This window comes from Macaca fascicularis, chromosome Y (genome assembly GCF_037993035.2).
Source record: "Macaca fascicularis isolate 582-1 chromosome Y, T2T-MFA8v1.1".
NCBI lineage: Eukaryota > Metazoa > Chordata > Mammalia > Primates > Cercopithecidae > Macaca > Macaca fascicularis.
In genome coordinates this window covers 3,391,856-3,411,652 of record NC_132903.1, presented here as the reverse complement: position 1 = coordinate 3,411,652, position 19,797 = coordinate 3,391,856, and the positions used below count along the sequence as shown (strand labels likewise).

Here is a 19,797-nt window from a genome sequence, read left to right as displayed (position 1 = left end):
GAGTGCAGTAGGGTGGTCTCAGCTCACTGCAGTCTCCATCTCCTGGGTTCAAGAGATGCCTCAGCCTCCTGAGTAGCTGGTATTACAGGTATGCGCCACCATGCCCAGCTAATTTTTGTATTTTTAAATAGAGACAGCATTTTGCCATGTTGGCCAGTCTAGTCTACAACTCCTGACCTTGTGATCTGCCCACCTCGGCGCCTGAAAGTGCTGGGATTACAGGTGTGAGCCACAGCACCTGGGCCAAAACCTGCTACCTCAAAGGTAGGATGATTTTGGCCTCTTCAAAGTGAGCTACCACTTCGTTTCCTCTGAAGGGCTTCAACACAGGTGCATAGACACACTTTAGCAAAATTTCTCGTTGTCACTGTGTAGGACAGAGCTGTGCCAGTTGTGGTGCCTGCCCTTACCTTGCTAACATGATGCTGGAGTTTGGGTTGCTGGTGGCGGGCCCAGTGGGGCTCCACTTGATGGTGTAGATCTCTTTCCTGTGAGCCTGAAGATTGTGAACGCATGCATCCTGCTTCATACTCCAGATCTAGAGGACACAGGAGCCACAACACAAGCAAAAGCCGTTCCTGCACCCAGGAATGATGTGGCATCATTCCTCTTGGGTGCACACGTGAGGTTGCTGGCCCACAGCGGGATATGGGGTGTGCAGTGGTGAGAAAGGAGGGGTTCTCAGCAGGGAGGCTGGGATTCTCAGCAGGATGCTGATTGAGAAACTGGAGTTCACTGGATGACAGAGGAAGGCAACCCAGTCAGTAATAAATACTTCACACGGAAGAGTGACTGTGAGACTGGCGCTGAGTGCCCAGGGTTGTCTGGGATTAAACAGCCCACCCCTTGCCATGCCGACTCTACCTTCAATGTCATGTCATCCGAGCAGGAAGCCAGCAACATTCCAGAAGGATCCCATTTGATGGCGTTGACCTCATTCTGAAAGAGAGCAGAAAGTATGAAAAAGACATCAGGGCCTGTGAGCAGATGAGGTCGCCTTCCAGCAGGGGGCAGCAGTGCGTCACCGTCACTGCAGAAGGTCTTTGGCTTCAGGGGACATCAAAGAGCACAGGCCGGGTGTGGTGGCTCACGCCTGTAATCCCAGCACTTTGGGAGGCCGAGACGGGCGGATCACGAGGTCAGGAGATCAAGACCAGCCTGGCTAACACGGTGAAACCCCGTCTCTACCAAAAAAGACAAAAAACTAGCCGGGCGAGGTGGCGGGCGCCTGTAGTCCCAGCTACTCGGGAGGCTGAGGCAGGAGAATGGCGTGAACCCGGGAGGCAGAGCTTGCAGTGAGCTGAGATCTGGCCACTGCACTCCAGCCTGGGCGACAGAGCGAGACTCCGTCTCTCAAAAAAAAAAAAAAAAAAAAAAAACACAGCCCAACTAGCCATCTAGTTTCCTCTTTTTCTCACTTTGCCTTTTCATTTATATAAAACCACAGCCCTATACCACACATCACCAGCCATCCTCATCCATATTTCATTAGGAAAAAAACCTTCCCTGCAAGGAAGGTAGGCAAGTGAAGAATTCACATACCATAAAATGCAGTAAATAAAACCAGTTATTTTAAAACCTGGGCTTTGAAAATTACTTTTGTATGCACTTTTTTTTTTAAACTTTTGAGGCAAGCTCTCACTGTTGTCCAGACTTGAGTTCAGTGGCCCAATTCTAGCTCACTGCAGCCTTGACCTCCTGAACTCAAGTGATCCTCCTGCCTCAACCTCCCAAGTAGCTAGGACTAAAGGCAGGCACTACCACACCCAGCTATTTTATTTTTTTCTCTCTTGATGGAGATGGGTTGCTGAAGCTGGTCTTGAATTCCTGGGCTTAAGTGATCTTCCCACCTTGGCCTCCAAGGTAGGTAGCTGGGATGACAGGCAGGTTACCAGCACACCCAGCTTGTTTTTTTTTTGTTTTTTTTTTTTTTTTTTTGTATTTTTATAGAGACGGGGTTGCCCAAGCTGATCTTGAAATCCTGGGCTCAACCAGCCCTCTAGTCTCAGCCTCCCAAAGTGCTGGGATTATAGGCATGTGTCACCATGCCAGGTCTCCTACGTACTTTAATCCAACAGTTCCTTCCCATATCTACACCCATTACAAGGCATTCCTCTCCTGCAGGTGAGTGGAGGTGGAGGGAGGGATAAACACAAGAAATGAAGCCTCAGCTGTTATGGAGTTCAAGCTGGGTAATGACTGACTTAGATGGAAGATGGGTGACCAAAATGCACACACAGACAGATACACACATGCAAGGGAAATGAGAGCCAAGTGCTGAGCAGCAGGAACACAAACAACACAGGCAAAATTCTGGCCAGGGGCTCCTGATCCACTGCAAACAGCCAGGTATCTAAAAGCACAGGGTTAGCGCTGGAACCTGCAGGTCTGGACACCTGGGGACCCTGAGGAGAAACCCTGGAGGATAAAGTTCAAAGTACCCAGGGACCAAGGCAGAAAAGGACACACTGAGACAGACACAACCACTTGCAGCAAAGGCTCAGCTGGGAAACAGCCTGCCCAGGAGAAATGGGGCAGGATCCTTTCTGCGGGGTGACAGTAGAGTCCCATATGCCCCAGACAGTCCCACTATCTGATGCCTATTGTCCTGGCCTACCAATTAACTGATTTCACACTGAAAATTAATTTTCTAAATATTTTCAAACTCCTGAGGGCTCCAGTTTGGATGATAAACTGTATGGTCATGCTGCTTTCTAAGGACACGGAGTTTTGAAGGGTGTGAATGGGACAGTGACAAGCCACCTGTGTGCTCTGTGTGGTATGGGTGGCCCAGGAAATGGAGGGGAAGAAGTGTGATGGCCAAGGAACAGGCTGCTGTGAAATCCCAGGGACGGTGGAGGGGGCTGGCTAGAGAGGGGCTGACAGAGTGTGAGCCTGCAAAGGTGTCTATGAGAATGGATATGTGTTCCAGGAGTAGGCTGCGGGGGTGGCCAGGAGGGCAGACAAGGCCTGTTGGAGACGGGGCTATGAGCATGCTTATGTGTCTATGAGCATGGATATGTGTTCCAGAAGGCTGCTGGGAGAATCTGGAAAGGGTGGAGTGGACCGGTTGGAGAGGAGGTTGAGAGTGTGAGCAGGCTTAGGTGTCTGTGAACAGGGATATATGACCCAGGAGCAGCCTGCTAGAAGAGCCCAGGGAGGGCAGAAGGGGCCTGCTGAAGAGGGAGATGAGAACATGCTTGGGTGTCTGTGAGCATGGATGTTTGTGCCAGGAGCAGACTGCTGGGAGAGACCAGGGATGGTGGAGGGACCACTGAAGAGAGGACTGAGAGAGTATGAGCATACTTAAGTATGTGTGAGTGTGAATGTGGGTCCTAGGCTAGCAAGGTGGCTCTAACTGCAACTGTGGAAAGGAAAACCCACAGGCCCAGCATGTGGAGCCCCTCACCTTGGCCTGTCTGCATCCAAAACCATACAAAGGAACAAATTTTTTCCTGAGAATGGATGCTACAGCCTCCAATCCAAGTCCCAGTGTGTGGGTGGCCTCCAGAGCTGGCTCATTGGTCTACACTCAACCCCACTGACTTGGAGCTTTGTTCAGGGCTATCAGCCACAGTAGGAAGGCCATCTTAAAAGGTCACTTAAAAGGCCAACTCCAGTGCTGGTGGCAAGGTCTGGAGCAGGACAGTTGGCAACCAGAAACAGTGTGTGCAGCTCTATCAAAAATTTGAGGATAGTCCAGGGTTAGAGGGGAAATAAGTTTAGATCAGAAAAAGGGGCATTTTGTAGCCAGGAGACGTAAACACGATAATAGCTGCCTGTGCTCTAAAAGTGCCTTCCTTTGGGGTGGGGACCCTTGGACCAGGGGTGGGGTGAGATGGGCACTAGGGGAATGAAAAAATGGAATCTACATCAGTCAAGTTAGTGATATGATGGAAAAACTCCAGAAATGTGATCATCCTCTCCTGCTTTAACAGGAGATCCCCTGGCTCCCACCAGGGAAAGATATTCTGGGTGCTGGTGAGAGAAAGGCAAGACACCATGGGCCCTCCTGGGATCACGGTTGATGTGCTCTACATTTTCTGGGAGAGACAGGCACACAGACTAGCAGCCAGTGTCAGAGCTGTGGTATTCACATGGGCAGTGGGAGTTCAGGAGGTGCCATAAATCCTCCCAAGGGTGTGGAGAGGACACGTAAATGGGCCTGGAGGGTGGAGAAGAGTCTGTGTCAGACTGAGGACTGCTGTGGAGACTACGTCGGGGAGTGTTCCAGGAAGGGCTTAGCACGGGTCCTTGGCTGCACATGTCTTTAGGAGGACAGAGGCACAGGGTGTTTTTTGACTTAGCCCAGGAGGTCAAGGCTAATAATGTGTTTAACAGTATACCACCAATTGCAGAAGTACGGTAGAGATCACAGAAATCAGAGAATTTGAGAGAGATTTGATGAAAGACCAGAGAGAGCCTCAGAGCCGACACGAAGGAATTTATTAAGTTGGCTGCTCTTCATATTGTTGTTCCCTGGTATACAACAGAACCTTTCTCAGTCTCTGCTTGCTTTTAGGATTTTCTTTGTCATTGATTTTGATGTTTGATAACCATATACCTAGGTGGGTAGGTGTGGTTCTGTTTATATTTATTCTGCTTGAGATTTCCTGAACTTCTCAAATTAAATGATGATGTTTTCCAACAAATTTAGAAAATATTAGCCATTATTGCCTCAAATGATTTTCCTGTTTCATTCTTTCTTCTTTCGCCATTATGCACATACCTTTAGGCTGCCTGATATTGTCCCATAGGCCAGTAAGCCTCTATTCATTTTTCAGTCTTTTATGTGTTCTTCAAACTGGCAAATTTCTATGATCTCTAATCTTACTTCTGCAATCTTCAATCTGCTATTAAACTCACTGATGAGGTTGGATATTTTTCCACACCCAAATCTCAGGTTGAATTGTAACCCCCAATGCTGGAGGTGGTCCCTGATGGGAGGTGTTTGGATCAAGAGGGCAGATCCCTCATGGCTTGGTGCTGTCTTCATGGTAGTGAGTTCTTGTGAGATACGGTGGTTTAAATGTGTGTAATACTCCACAACCCCTGTTTTGCTCCTGCTCTAGCCATGTGAGACACCTGCTCACCTTTCACCTCTTGTCATGGTTGCAAGCTCCCTGAGTCCTCCCCAGAAGCAGATGCTTTCTATACAGCTGCAAAACTTTAGGTCAATTAAATCTTTTATAAATTAGCCAGTCACCGTTATGTCTTTATAGCAATACAAGAACAGCCCAAAACACCCACCTACTAAGATTTTCAATTGCGACATTATACTTCTCAGTTGTCAATTTTTTTTTTAAATTAATTTAAACAGATCTCAATCTGTTGCCTAGGCTGGAATGCAGTGGTGTGATCATAGTCACTGCAGCCTCAACCTCCTGGGCTGAGACTACAGATGCACACCACCACACCTAGCTTATTTTTAAAATTTGTTTTGTAGAGACAGGGTTTTGCTATATTGCCCAGGCTGGACTTGAACTTCTACCCTGATGCAATTATCTGGTCTCAGCCTCCCAAAGTACTGGGATTACAGGTGTGAGCCACTGTTCCCAGACTCTATTTGTTTTTTAATGGCATTTTTTCCCCATTCATTGCAGACGTGTCCCATCTATTCATTTATTGTGAGCATCCCTTCTTTTATGTTCCATATGTTTTTCTCATAGCTACCTTAAAGGCTTTGATGCCAAATCCACCAACTACGTCATTTCCACATCAATTGTTCTCACTGCTCACCCCAAACTGGGTGAATCCATCCACCTGAGTTGGCCAGAATAGCTCAAGCAGTCAAGGACTGCAGAAGAGCTGGTCTGCTGCTGCAGTATCTTTTAATTCTAGGCATACAAGAATCGGCTCCCACATCACATTCTCACAAACTTGAGACCAGTGACATGAGCTCTCACTTACTGTGTGTCCCTGGAAGGTTTTGACTGGGCGGTCACAGCCGAGCCTGCACACGTGGATACACATGTCTGTGCTACAGGAGGCGAAGGTCGTGTTGTTCTGCCAGTCCACATCAAGGGCAGGGGCTGCAGCAGGGAGGGAGGACATCTGCAGTTATTCACTGTGTGCACAGCTCCATGGATTTACAACAATGAACAGCACAGTCAAGAAGCCTCTTTAGTTTACTTATTTATTTATTCTAGAGACAGGGCCTGCTCTGTCACCCAGGCTGGAGTGCAGTGGCTCAACAGCTCATAGCAGCCTCAAATTCCTGGGCTCAAAGTGTCCTCCCACCTCAGTGTCCCAAGGCCCAAGGGATCCTCCCACCTGAGCCTCCTCAGTAGCTGGGACTACAGATGTATGCCACCACACTGAGCTAATTTTAAAATTTTCCGCAGAGATGGGGTCTCCGTACATGGTCCAAGCTAGTGTTGAACTCAAGCAATCCTCTGGCCTTGGCCTCTCACTCCTGTAATTCCAGCATTTTAGGAAGCCAAGGCAGACAGATCATGAGGTCAAGGTCAAGACCATCCTGGCCAACATAGTGAAATCCAATTTCTACTGAAAAATACAAAAATTAGCCAGGTGTGGTGGCACATGCCTGCAGTCTCAGTTACTCGGGAGACTGAGGCAGGGGAATGGCTTGAACTCAGGAGGTGGAGGTTGCAGTAAGCCAATATCAGGCCACTGCACCCCAGCCTGGTCACAAAGTGAGAATCCTGTCTCAAAAACAAACAAACAAACAAAAAGTCCTGTGTGTGATCACTATCTCCTTCCTTTCAAGACCTTAAAGACCCTCTCCTGCCATGTTGGGAGGGATGATAAGATGTCCTAGAAGAAAGGCTTCATGACACTTCCTGTGCCCCATAGCCTGCCAGAATCTCCTGCTCCCATGGCACATATAAGAAGGGCAGGTGAGAGGGCTGCCCTGCCTACTCTGCACTTGGCTGCTTCCAGCAGGATCACTACAATGAGGTAATTTGATTCTACTTCAGAAAGAAAGGAGAAAAAAGGAGAGGAAGAATTTCATGCTATATTTTCAAGATACCTCAATATATGTAATAATAAAAAGAGCCTCCTGAAACACATTAATGCATCCTACTGACTGGGAGATAATTATAGTAAATAAGAACCCTTTTGGGGATGCAATAGGACATATGCCTCATGGCCTGTGACCAACACCCTCCCTGACTTTGTGCCTTTCTCAGGTTCAGGTGGTTCAGAACAACATAAAGCTGAACTCCCCCTGTACTTAATTACAGCTATGGGTCTTGTTCTCTCCCTTCTGGTTTCTTTCCTAGGATGGCAGCTAGAAATCTGTCAACTTTCCAATGCACCAAAATGCCCAGGGCCCTAGTTAAAAGCCAGGCTCTGGTTTTGTCCTCAGGGCTGGACCATCCCTGAGAGGCACTGGAAGTATAGGTGACAGCAAGGGCACTTAAGTCCTAGCAACTGGGCCTCATTCCTCATTCTGCTCCTTTGCTGACATGCAGCTGCAGGTCAATGGCTTCCTGGAGTATCAGCTGCAGATGCTGATGTTGCAAGTTGCCCCTGACAAGGGGGAAAATGAGCAAGATGAGCCATCTCAGGAGATCAGCAAAGTGCCCCCAACACATGGAATAAACTGGAGGTATGGAAGTTCCCATGGCAGGTACAACCCTGCACTCTCATCCTTTGAGTCTGGGGAAGTGTGACTTCAACTGCTCACTCCTGTCCTCTAGCAGAGTGGTGGGGGTGAGGAGCTGTGGGTATGAGTGGCTATTTCCCTTCCTCTCAGATGCCCACTGGCAGCAGCGATCACTGGCATTACTGGGGGACAGCAGGCATGCTGTGTTTAGGTCCTTGGCCTCTCTCCACTGCAGGGGCCTTGCCAGCGAAGCACTCCCTAGACTCACTCCCACCTCATGACAGAGAACTGAGGAGCAGGAGGAAAGGCCATGGGATGCCAAGATGGGAGGACACAGGGGAAGAGGTGCCTTCTCAGACAAACTCCTCCCTTACCCTGAAGGCTCTGAGGAAATTCATCAGGAAACCCACCCTCTTGTTAAGGATTGTCATGAGGCTTCTTGTATGTAGAGGACCTCTGAACCCAGCTGTGTGCATAGAACCCTGATTATCAAAGGGAGTTACTTAGGGATGTGAAAAGTACATGCTCAATTACATGTAAAATGCAGAGAAAGAAACCCTTCCTACGGTTCCTGCTAATTTAAAAAGGTAATGCGTTAAGGAGCAGGGAGCTCTGGGTTTTGAGGGCTAGCCACCAATATCTGAACAGCTCTTCTCTCCCTATGCTTCCCACACAAGCCAGTGGAAATTACTTTTAGCTACTGAGTGAGCACCATGATGTACCAGGAGAGGAGGTGGGGTTATGGCAACTCCACAAGTCTGCCCAGCCAAGAACTCTCATTGGTTTTCCTAAATACTATGGTCCATTCTGTTATTTCCCAAGTTATGTTGCCCGAGGTAGCTGCAAACACTGAATTAGCCAACACTGAAGCATTGCTTCGAGGGAAAATAGAGGGTTAGCTTCTGCCAGACTCTGCCCACAATGTCCTCACCAACTGACCAATACTATAGAAGCTCATCTTACGTGTCTTTCTTTATTTTTATTTTTCCTTTGCAGATGTGGTCTTGCTCTGTCATCCAGGCTGTAATGCAGTGGCACAATCATAGCCCACTAGAGCCTTGAACTCTTGGGTTCAACTGGTCCTCCCACCTCAGCTTCCAGAGTAACTGGGCTATTAGTGTGAGCCACCATGCCCGGCTCATTTAAAAACAATGGTTTTTGGCAGAGACAGGGTCTTGCTATGTTGCGCAGGCTGGTCTCAAATGACTGGCCTCAAGCAACTCCCCCATGTTGATGTCCTAAAATGCTGAGATTACAGGAGTGAGCCATTGTGCCCAGCTGTGTGCATTTCTTAAAGGCAGTCAACACTGAACTGAGAAGAATCCAGCTTTCTCTGAATATGCTAAATATCGACTGCCGCGGTGCTTCCTTGGTCTCTTACTAAATAAGAGGTACAACCCTGGTCCATGAGTTTATTGTCCATTAGTGCAGGGACCCCATTCGCTTCCCCATCCAGCTCCATCCCTAGGCAGAAGGTGTGCGTGGGAGGATGCAGGTGTCAACAGTAGTCTTTTCCACAGCCGAGATCGTCTCTTTCATTGCTTCCCCAGTAGCGTGTTTCATTGACAGTTCTTGACCCATTTTCCTACTTCTTGTTTACAACATTGCCTGAGCTAAATGGCAAATTCCTGGTCCAGCCTCTGCTTCAAGCATGCAATTAATATAGCTGGAAATGTGACAATGTGGTGAGTAGTCCAGGAGATGGTGACCAGCACCTGATGGCTCTTCCATCTAAAAGGAGGGTCCCTTGACCTCAGGCAGTTGGTCCCACTCTGAGTCAGCTCCTGCAGCCAGGATGCTTGGAGCCAAATGGGTGAATGGCCAGTAAGAGGGCTGAGCTATGCTGGGAATTACTCCCTTTGCAGCTTCCTGTATTTCCTTTGGAAATACTACGAGATTTACAGGAAGCTGCAAAGGTAACACAGACAGGTCCTCTGTCTCCTTCACCCAGGTTCCTGTAAGAATTACTTTTTGTGTAGCTGTAGCATTGTATCAAGACTGGAAAGTTGACGTTGATGCAATTTGCATATAGAGTGCTCTGTGTTGTTTTATCACATGGGTAGAAGTGTATGGCTGCAATTGAGACCCAGAGTGTTCCGTTCTCACTAACATCTCCCTCAGGCTACTGTATCAGCAGGCCACTGTTCCTCACACCCTTCCTAAACTCCTGCACTGCTGATCAGTCCCTGGTTTTTATCTTTTTTTTTTTTTTTTTTTTTTTTTTTTGAGATGGAGTCTTGCTCTTGTTGCCCACACTGAAGTGCAGTGGCACAATCTCAGCTCTTGAACCTTTTCTTCCTTGATTCAGGCAATTCTCCTGCTTTAGCCTCCTGAGAAGTTGGGATTGCAAGTGCCCACCACCAGGTAGGCTAATTTTTTATATTTTTAATACAGACAGGGTTTCACCATGTTGGTCAGGCTGGTCTCTAACCTCAGATGATCCACTTGCCTCAGCCTCGCAAAGTCTTGAGATTACAGGCATGAGCCACTGCACCCAGCCTCTATCATTTTATCATAATGGGAATATTACATAAATGGAAACATGGGGAAAACACGAGCCTGCCACAGCCACAGAAGGCACTCCTCACAGCTCTTTGCAGCTGTGTTTCTCCTGGAAGAGTGAGCTGCTTTCTCTTCATCTTGAACTGTCTCTTCCAACTGCCTGACACCAAACAGCAAGCAACAAATGCCTAGACATATCTGACCTACTGATGGGAACTGGATCTACCTCGTGGCCAACCAGATTACAGGTAAGAAGCTTATGCAATTCAGAACATGCAGTTTGTGCTCTTGTTGGGCCAGCTAGGTAGAAAATCCTTCCATCAGTCTCTGGGGTCACTTTGGGAAAGATTATTTTCTGCTGAAAGACAACACAAATTCCTAAGATAGAAGAATTAGAGGAAGCTGGCCAGTACCTCACTCCTCCAATGCCAGCACTATGGGGGCCAAGGCAGGCAGATCACCAAAGGTCAGGAGTTCATGACCAGCCTGGCCAACATGGCAAAACCCCGTCTCTACTCAAAATACCAAAATTAGCTGGGCGTGGTGGCAGGTGTCTATAATTGCACTACTTGGGAGGCTGAGGCGGGAGAATTGCTTGAATCCAGGAGGTGGCTGCACTGAGCCGAGATCAAGCCCTCTACTGTAGCCTGGGTGATGGAGCGAGACTCAGTCTCAAAAAAGAAAAAAAATTAGAAGAACCTCACTGATGTTTACATTGGCATATTTTTCTCTGAAAAACAGAAGTTAGAGCTTTCTGCAGTAGACATCCCTCCTTACTCCCCAGGTCTGCATGTCTGGTATTCTAGGGATCTGAACTTGTTACGGAATCCTTCCTGCCAAAAAGGTAGGTTTTCGCATTTAAGCCATGTGATGGAACACCATCGGGAATGGCATTCTTACTAGACAGCTGCTTTGATTTGCACAGTCTAGAACACAGAGTAGCAAGTGTCTGGCGTGGAAACGACACACAGATCATGAGCTGTACATGGGGTGGCCGGGGGCAGGGGAAAGACTGAATAGGAAGGGGGTTTCTGTTTTGGGGTGAAGAACATTCCTGGATGAGGTCATGCATGTGCTGCCTGCATTTGGAGCCGTTTGTCTCCAGTATGCTCAGCACCTTCTACCTCATCAATGGTGTTAATTAAAGCCACACCAGTAAAGAATTTCACCAGCAGCCCTAAGAGTTGTATTTGGTGTATGTCCAAAGCTCTGCAGGATTGGCCACAGAAGAGATTCTCTCCCTCTCCAGGGCAGCAGAGCAGAAACAGTGTCCTCCCTGGGTCTCCCTCACTCTCTGAGCTGCCCATATGAGGAAGCTCATTGAGTCCCTGCTACAGTACCGCGTGGAATAACAGATGTGGATGCCTACACATCATGCCTCAACAGGACTTTTGGCTCATGATCTTGTTTCCTGCAGGACCCATGTCCCCTGCTTGTAGCCCTCCCCAGGCACCGAGATGGGCTATGCCATCTTGGACAATCCTTGAGGTTACCCTCCTATTCAGAACATCATTTAAGCACCCCAACTGTCCAACAAGAAAGACACTGACATCTCCTCCTGGACAACGCTCCAGGGACAGCTGATAAAACAACCAACTTTTGCCGCATACATTGAGGGATTCCCTCAAGATGCATCAGACATTCGTCATTAATGGAAGTGGCACCTACCCCCTTTTGTCCATTTTAAACCAGTCTAAAGTCTTCCAATAGTCTATCAGCCCTGGGGGTGACCACCAGTCTTTGTTGTAATGTAAGAGGCCACATCAAACAAAAAGACTGAGTTACACAGAGGATGGAATTGGGAAAGAAAATGCAGACTCAAGTGGGAATCTGGTAAATTGGAATCTCTACAGATTCTAGACCCCGGCTGCTGCATGTGGCCTGGCCTGGCCCCAGCATGCAAAGGGATGTGGTTATATCCAGAGCAGCAGCCTCACACCTGTGCAAGAAGGCACTGATACCGCAGGTGCAAGGTTGGTCTCCCTACAGACCTACCTTGCTTGCAAGGCCAGCCCCTGGATAGTGACTGAGAATGTAGTTTTCTAAAGAGTTCCTGCCCTTCACTAACAGATGTGAGTGGCTCACTCTGCCAACACTGGCGCAAACAGTGTGTTTGTCACACACCCGCTTTCCTTCACAGGTCTGCAGTTTTGGCTTGCACTGGGCAGTGGGTGCCCATGTAAGCAACTCCCAATAAAAACCCTAGGCACTGAGGCTCTATGGAGCTTGCCTGCTACAAAACACTTCACAGGTGTAGTTACAACTTATTTCTGGAAGAATTCAGCATGGCCTGTGAGAGTCCACTGGGAGTGGAGCCTTTGAGCTCTGGATTTGGCCATGTGCACTGTTTCCCTTTGCTCATGTTGCACTAAATTATTGTGCTGTTAGGAACCTTAGCTGTGAATATGCTGAGTCCTGGGAGTCCTTGCAGCAAACTGCCAATCCTGGGTGTGGTTTTGGGAAGCTCCCAAAGCAGCATCCCTCTTGGAATTACAAAAGAAAGGAGCCTGCACTAATTCTGTGGCTGGTTAATTGCTTTGTTTCAGAGTTGTGAGTAGATGAGTGCCAAGGTCATCTATATCTTGCAAACCTTAAGAGCAGTGCTTGCCACAAAATGGGTCTCCTTCTGACCATATAGGCTCTCTGGGCTCTGTGTTCTGTGTATTTAGTTACTTTAATGGACATTTCATAAAGTCTAAATTATGTTATTATCATTTGTATTTATTAGAGACAGGATGTCCCTCTGTCATCCAGGCTGCAATGCAATGGTGCAATCATAGCTCACTACAACCTTGATCTCTTGAGCTCAAGCAATCCTCCTGCCTCAGCCTTCTGAGTAGCTGGGACTACAGGTGTGTGGCACCATGTCCAGCTACCCATCGTCCTGTCCCATCCTATCCTGTCCCATCCCATCTCATGTTTTGTAGAGAGAGGGTCTTGCTATATTGCCCAGGCTGATCTTGAAGTCCTGGACTCAAGGGAGCCTCACGTCTCAGCTTTCAAAAGTGGTTGGATTATAGATGTGAGTCACTGCACCTGGCTTAATTTTGAATTATTTCCAAATTACAAAATATAAACATAAAGACTCACCTGAATGAAAAGGAAACTGCTGTTTTGCTTCTCCTGTGTGAGCATCCCAAATTATTGTTGTCTGTGTGCCGCAAACAAAGGAAAAGTTAGTAATTACTCTCACAAAGTTTACTCTGGTAACATGTGTTGTACAAGAAAAGACAGTGAGCCTTTCTCCTTAAAACCAGCACCGTCCAATACAGACAGAAAGCAAGCCTCATGGGCTAGTTTTAATTCTCTAGGATCCACATTAAAAGTAAAAAAAAAAAAAAAAAAAAAAAAAAAAGGTAAAATTCATTAACAATCTTTTATTTCACTCTCATATACCCAAAATAATACCATCTCAATATGTAATCAGTATCAAAATCTTACTGCGCTATCTGCAGTCTTTTTCTCCCATCCTAAGTCTTTGAAGTACATCATGTTTCACACTTAACAATCTGGACAGCCATATTTGATGAGTCCATGAGCCTTCTGGGTTGTCTGATGCTGGTGTCTATTTTAAGGTCAGAGCAAGTCTAACCAATACTTGCAAAAATACCAAAATTGTTGGAGATTCTTCCTCATCCCCAAGTGCAGAAAACTGTTGAAAAACCTAGAACAAAGCATCTCTAAAGATCTTTTGGCACTTTTACAAGTGCAGGGCTGCACAAAAGGTCATTTCTAAAAATGCCCCTGCCTGTGATTCCATGAACTGGGGGCACTAGAAATGGGGACACAGCCACTGGCTTGCACTGGGGCCAGGCATCAATGTACATGTCTGTCAATAAGGAGAAAAGGTGATTTCCACCTCAAAAAACAAAGCAGATCATGAATTCTTATGATAGAATCATCTTCATCTACTTCAAAGTAGATCATGAATACTGGTGCTGGGAATATTATTTAGAGAAGCAGTTCATTGAACATCATTAGAATTTTGTCTTCATCAGCTGGAATTTCCAACTTAATTATAAACTTTACACCTCTCTGTCAGTCAAGATTTTGCTTTAAGATTGAGTCCTGGTTGGGCATGGTGGCTCACGCCTGTAATCCCAGCACTTTGGGAGGCTGAGGCGGGTGGATCATGAGATCAGGAGATCGAGAGCATCCTGGCTAACACAGTGAAACCCTGTCTCTACTAAAAAATACAAAAAAATTAGCCAGGCATGATGGTGGGCACCTGTAGTCCCAGCTACTCGGGAGGCTGAGGCAGGAGAATGGCGTGAACCCAGGAGGTAGAGCTTAGAGTGACTCAAATTTGCACCACTGCATTCCAGCCTAGGTGACACGTGAGATTCCATCTCAAAAAATAAAAAATAAAAAAAATAAAAAAAAGACTGAGTCCTATTTTATGTTGACTGTGAGCATTTTTAAAGGAAACTGAGAAGTGTCTTTGAAACTTGCTAATCTTGGGTCTTGGATCAGTCCTCAACCAATTAGCATTTCTTTATTTGTTTGGCACATAACTTTAATTTTGCCATGTCAAAGCAAATCTAACACTGCAGAGAATATATAAACTCATCATACTTGTGCCTGTCTCGCATCTGGGCAGTACTGGATGAGTTAATATGGGAGAGAGAGAGAGAGACCTTATGAATGAATGATCTGTTAACCTAGTTATGTCCTAGTGCAGGGGTCTACAGGCTTTTTCTGTCAAGGGCCAGGTAGTAGGAATTTCAGGCTTTGAGGGCCATCTGGTCTCCCTTATAAACTACTCATCTCTGCTGTTGTAGCATGAAAGCAACCACGGACAAGCGTCAACAAAGAAGTGTGACTGTGTGCCAATAAAACTTCACTTAAAGAAACCGATGAAGGGCCAGATTGACCTATGTGGGCCACAGTTTGCCAAATGCAATTATGACTTCTCTAAGAGTGGGATAATATTTCGAGGTCAAGACTATCATTTTATAACAACTTCAAACAGAAAGCTGTTACTTAAGGTTTTCAAATTATCCTGAAATCATCACAAAATGCAAAGTCTCGTGGAAGCCTGAGCATTGTCCATTATTCAAGCATGGTTTCCAGTTGTAGAGACACAAATTCATGTAAAAACACATCTTTTTTCTCTCTCTCTCTCAATTCTAGATAACGGTTCTTTTCCAAAGCCATGGCTTGGAATTCCTGCTGAGTCTTGGGAATGCATAACTCTTCCAGGAAGGCTGTTTGGGGTCATGATTCCAATGAGCCCTGCCACTGGACACATGAGGAAAGTAAAATCCAGACAGGCCAAGACTTCTGGATGACTCAGATTCAGGGCTGGGATGAAGTCTGCATCCCCTTCCTCTTTGCCCTGGGTTTCCACCCTACTGATGGCTTTTAGATGCACCTGGAGTTAATGCCACTGTAGCTCCCTGTAGACCTGCCCAGGGGCACAGCAAGTCAATTCTGAACTGACTTTGTGGGCCATCTGGGGAGTGTACCCTTGTGCCCAGGTTGCTTGACTCCTGTTCAGAGAAATCTACCATCTACATTGGGAAGCAGCAGTTAATCAATTGAGGATATCTGAAGCCTGAGAAACACACACAGCCTGTGCTACTCAAGTTTCTCAGTGGGTGAAAGTTCAGGCAGTACACTCCCCACATCACATGACTCCTTCCAGCAACTGACAAATGCAATGTGGAGATTTTCTTCTATCACTGAACCATGTACCTCCCATTAAAGGAAACTGCACAAGGGTCTACAGAACAGCAAAATATATTAAGAGATGATGTGGTACAAATTAACAGAAAGATCAAAATCACAGAAATAAAGCCTAAACAAATCCTTTTCATTTCTTAAAGGGAAGCACAAAGCCTAAGAGTTCCAAGAAGCCAGGATTTTGAGATTTAAAAAAATCAGTGGCCAGGCAAAGTGGTTCATACCTGTAAATCCCATAACTTTGGGAGACCAAGGCAGGAGAGTCACTTGAGCCTAGGAGTTTCAAGACCAGCCTGCCCAATATGGCAAAATCCTGTTTCTACTGAAAATACAAAAATTTGCTGAGCATGGTGGCAGGTGCCTGTAATCCCAGCTACTCAGGAGGCTGAGGCAGGAGGATTGCTTGAACCCTGCTGAGGCAGAGGCTGCATTGAGCTGAGATGGTGCCACTGCACTCCAGCCTGGGTGACAGAGTGACCATGTTCCCCCATTCCCAATCCCCCAAAAAAGAAAAAGAAAAGCAAGTAAATAAACAAACACCTATAGATAAAGGGGCATATTTTAAGCTAATACTCACTTTGTCTACACCAGCACTCAAAATGTAATTCCCCTTTTTATTCCATTTCAAAGCAAAGATGGGTCCTTTATGTTGGCCTAAGGTGCTGGCCAAGTTACCTGTTAGTAAAAACAAACATGTTGATTTTGTTGCCATGGTCTGTTCACTCAAGGGTTATATATGGCAGCTCCTCTTACCTGACCCCTGCACGAGGGGTGCAGGACTTACCGTTTTCTGTCCATATTCTTGCAAAACCATCATATGAACCCGTCGCCAATAGTGTTCCATCACTCTGAGGGCCAGAAAGAGACACAAACCCACAAAAACAGCTTAGGAGTGGGAGCACTGAAGAAGCTCAGCCTCTCTCAGGATCCCAAGTCCAGAAAGTTCTTCAGGCAATAGTCAGTGCCATGCAGTGTTAGCGCACACTGCTCTTAAATCAAAAATGCGGCATGAAGACCAAGGAGATGGAGGAGCAATGAAAACACAATGAAACCATTCACCACTTTGTGTTCTCTATCGAGTGACAGAACTAAAAACACCATGATGAAAGTTATCATAAGACTTTGCAGAAAATAAAAAGCAGTAACTGTGGGCATCCCACGTGTCAATGCATATAACACCTGTTGCTGAAATCCCAAGCACCTCATGTCTCTCCAGGAGAACTACCTTGTAGCTCCCAGCCTATTTCCCCACCATGAGACCACAGGCTCATTTTGCTAACACACGTTCACAATGCAAAGATATGGCTACCAAACAACCAGCTCACTGTCTGCCTGACATGGCCTTATTAAGAGCTCTTAGAAGCCAAGACCACCTCTATGGCTAGCCCCCCAAGTTGGGCCTGAGTACATGGAACCACCTGCCTCTTAAGTCTGCACACGTTCCATCACTGCAGCCCATGCCTGGCTGGCAGATTTTACTGATTTCAAAGTGCCCAGAGGGTGGAAGATGCTTACGTTCCAGTCCAGTGAGGTGACATCTTTGTTACTCGGGACATCGTGGCCCCCTTCTCGTATACAGTGCCGTAACACGAGCTGGGTGGAGGCCCTGCTGCCATTCTCATTCAGGTTCCATATCCTTGCAGTTGAGTCTCCTGATCTGCAGAATAAAAACACAGGAGCCTCTGGCATTTGGTTCAAATGGGATGAGAACTCACTGCCACTTACTCTCTAGCCAGGTAATATCGTCGGCATGTGCTCTTCTGTCTTTTTCATACCAGTGGATCCCTGTTTCCCTCCTTGTCATCTTTGCATTTGGTAAATTTAACTGCCTAACTTCACCCCACCGAGAAAATGACTTGGAACTAAGGCTTCTTCACAATACGAGACACGTACAGCAGTGGTTGAAAGAGCCGCCCATTCCTTCGTCTGCCCACACTGGGGTAAGAAGGGTAGTGCATGTTCCTTAAGGCAGAACTCTGGGAAAGGCAAGCAGCTTGCATCTCCCTGACCCCAGAGCATCCCCATCCTGACTTCCTTACCCAGAAGCTAGCAAATCACTGACAGGGTTCCAGGCACAAATGAACACCTCGGACTCGTGGCCCCGAAGGACTGTGGCTTTGTTGGGTGGAATTTCAACATCCCCGTCTATTTCCATTGGCTTTGAATGATTATCTGTCATAGGAAACACAAAGAGACATGTGGCTTACCAATAAAAGAGGAATGCATTTAAAGGGCACTTTTGTTTCCAGAAACACCTTGTTACTAAGTAACACTACCTCTAACGAGTCTAAATTGTGGCTTTTGTGCAATTTAGCAAATATATCAGGTTTCTTTATAATTTCACAGTCTCTAAACCTCATTGAGAAATAAAAACAGAGAATTTGACCAGGTGTGGTAGCTCACACCCATAATCCCAATGCTTTGGAAAGTCAACGATGGTAAACTGCTTGAGGCCAGGAGTTCAACACCAACACAGGCAATTTTGCGGGACCACATTTCTACAAAAAAATTGCAAGATTACCCAGGCACAGTGGCATAGGCCTGTAGCCCCAGCTACTCAGGAGGCTGACATGGGAGGACTGATTGAGCCCAGGAGTTAGAGGCTACAGTGAGGTATAATTATGCCATGGAACTCAGCCTAGGAGATAGAGCAAGACCCTGTCTCTAAACCGCCTCCCCAAAACAATTAGTTACTCTTTGTAAGTGAGGCCAGCAAATTTTAGCTCATGGACAAAATCTAGCCACCAGCTGCTTTTGCATAAATAAAGTGTGACTGGCACATAGTCACTCTGCATGTTGTGATATTGCCTGTGGATACTGTTAAGAGTTAAATTGTGTCTCTGTAAAATTTATATCTTGAAGCAATTTGTATCTTGAAGCCCTAATTTCTAGGACCTTAGAATAAAGCTATATTTGGAGATAGGGCCTTCAAAAAGGTTAAGTAGAGTAAAATGAGGTCACTACAGTCAACCCAAATGCAATGCAACTGCTATTCTCATGAAAAGAGAGGATTAGGATACAGACACCCACAGAGATATGACCACGTGCAGACATAGGGAGAAGACATCATCCATAAGCCAAGGAGAGAGCCCTGAGAAAGGAACCATCCCCGCCTTCACCTTGATCTCAGACCTCCAGCCTCCAAAATCATGACAGCAAATTCTTAAACTGCCTGGTCTGTAGCCTTTTGTTAAGGCAGCCTGAGATGACTCTCACAGCTGCTTTTGTACTATGACAGAATTCAGCAGCTGTGACAGACTGCATGACCCTCAAAGCCTGAGACATTTACTGTCTGTCCCTGTACAGAGAGTTTGCTACCCCCAGTTTATGTTCATGAGAAAGCAGCAATATAGCCTGATGATCAAACAATTAGCAATGGTTAACAGTTTTCCGATATGGCAAGGAATTAATCATGCTTTGTTATGTCTTCATCAAGGCATTTTGACTGAAAACTCGGGAAGATGCAATGTGATCTTAGGTTGGTTACCTCCCACTGAGGAAGGGGTATTTTCTACATTGAAAAAATAAAAAAATCTCTTGCCATTCTGCTTGGCTCAAGAACCGTAATAAAAAAAAATGTTATATAACAGTGAAACTCTTCAGTGTTGGTGACTCCTTCATGCTCTGAAGGTGGCACCTGGCAGGAAGAGAGGAAAAATATCTTTCCCCATATAATTGTCCAGGGCAATGACAAGAGGGCAATTGGTGTACTAGGTAGCTATGCAGTAGTTGGCGTCCTGAACTCAGGGCGGGCACAGCTGTCAGAGGCTGCACTCTTATCAAAATGCAGTCTTCAAAAACTCCTGCCTCAATAGGCCAGGCTGTGGCTCACACACAGGGTGCAAGGTCTCATAAGGTGGTCATGGTGGATATTCTAGAATTTCAGCCAGGGTGGACTAGTCAGGACTGGCCACATGCACAGGGGAAACAAAGCCAGGCTCTCAGTTTAGTGCACTGATTTAGTGCTCTCGCTTAGTGCACTGACATAGTCTAGAGAGAAGGTTGCAGGCAGAAGCAGTGAGCACTTTTCCAATGCC

At 46.5% G+C, this 19,797-nt stretch overlaps 1 protein-coding gene across 44 annotated transcripts in view; it reads right to left on the bottom strand.

Annotated features, from left to right (window-relative positions):
- TBL1Y (transducin beta like 1 Y-linked) overlaps positions 1-19,797 on the bottom strand; it is a 227,247-nt gene that overhangs the window by 19,676 nt on the left and 187,774 nt on the right. For 40 of the 44 annotated variants that reach the window (XM_074030542.1, XM_074030556.1, XM_074030568.1 and 37 more), the window contains 8 exons: positions 17,800-17,932; positions 17,276-17,417; positions 16,545-16,608; positions 16,338-16,435; positions 13,166-13,226; positions 5,911-6,032; positions 865-939; positions 411-538 (listed from right to left, as the gene is read on the bottom strand). In XM_074030542.1, coding sequence (XP_073886643.1) covers positions 411-538; positions 865-939; positions 5,911-6,032; positions 13,166-13,226; positions 16,338-16,435; positions 16,545-16,608; positions 17,276-17,417; positions 17,800-17,932 — 823 coding nt within the window. Of the gene's footprint in view, positions 1-410; positions 736-864; positions 940-5,910; positions 6,033-13,165; positions 13,227-16,337; positions 16,436-16,544; positions 16,609-17,275; positions 17,418-17,799; positions 17,933-19,797 lie in introns of all 44 variants that reach the window. The other 4 variants (XR_012430491.1, XR_012430490.1, XM_074030535.1 and 1 more) reach the window with 2 other exon arrangements.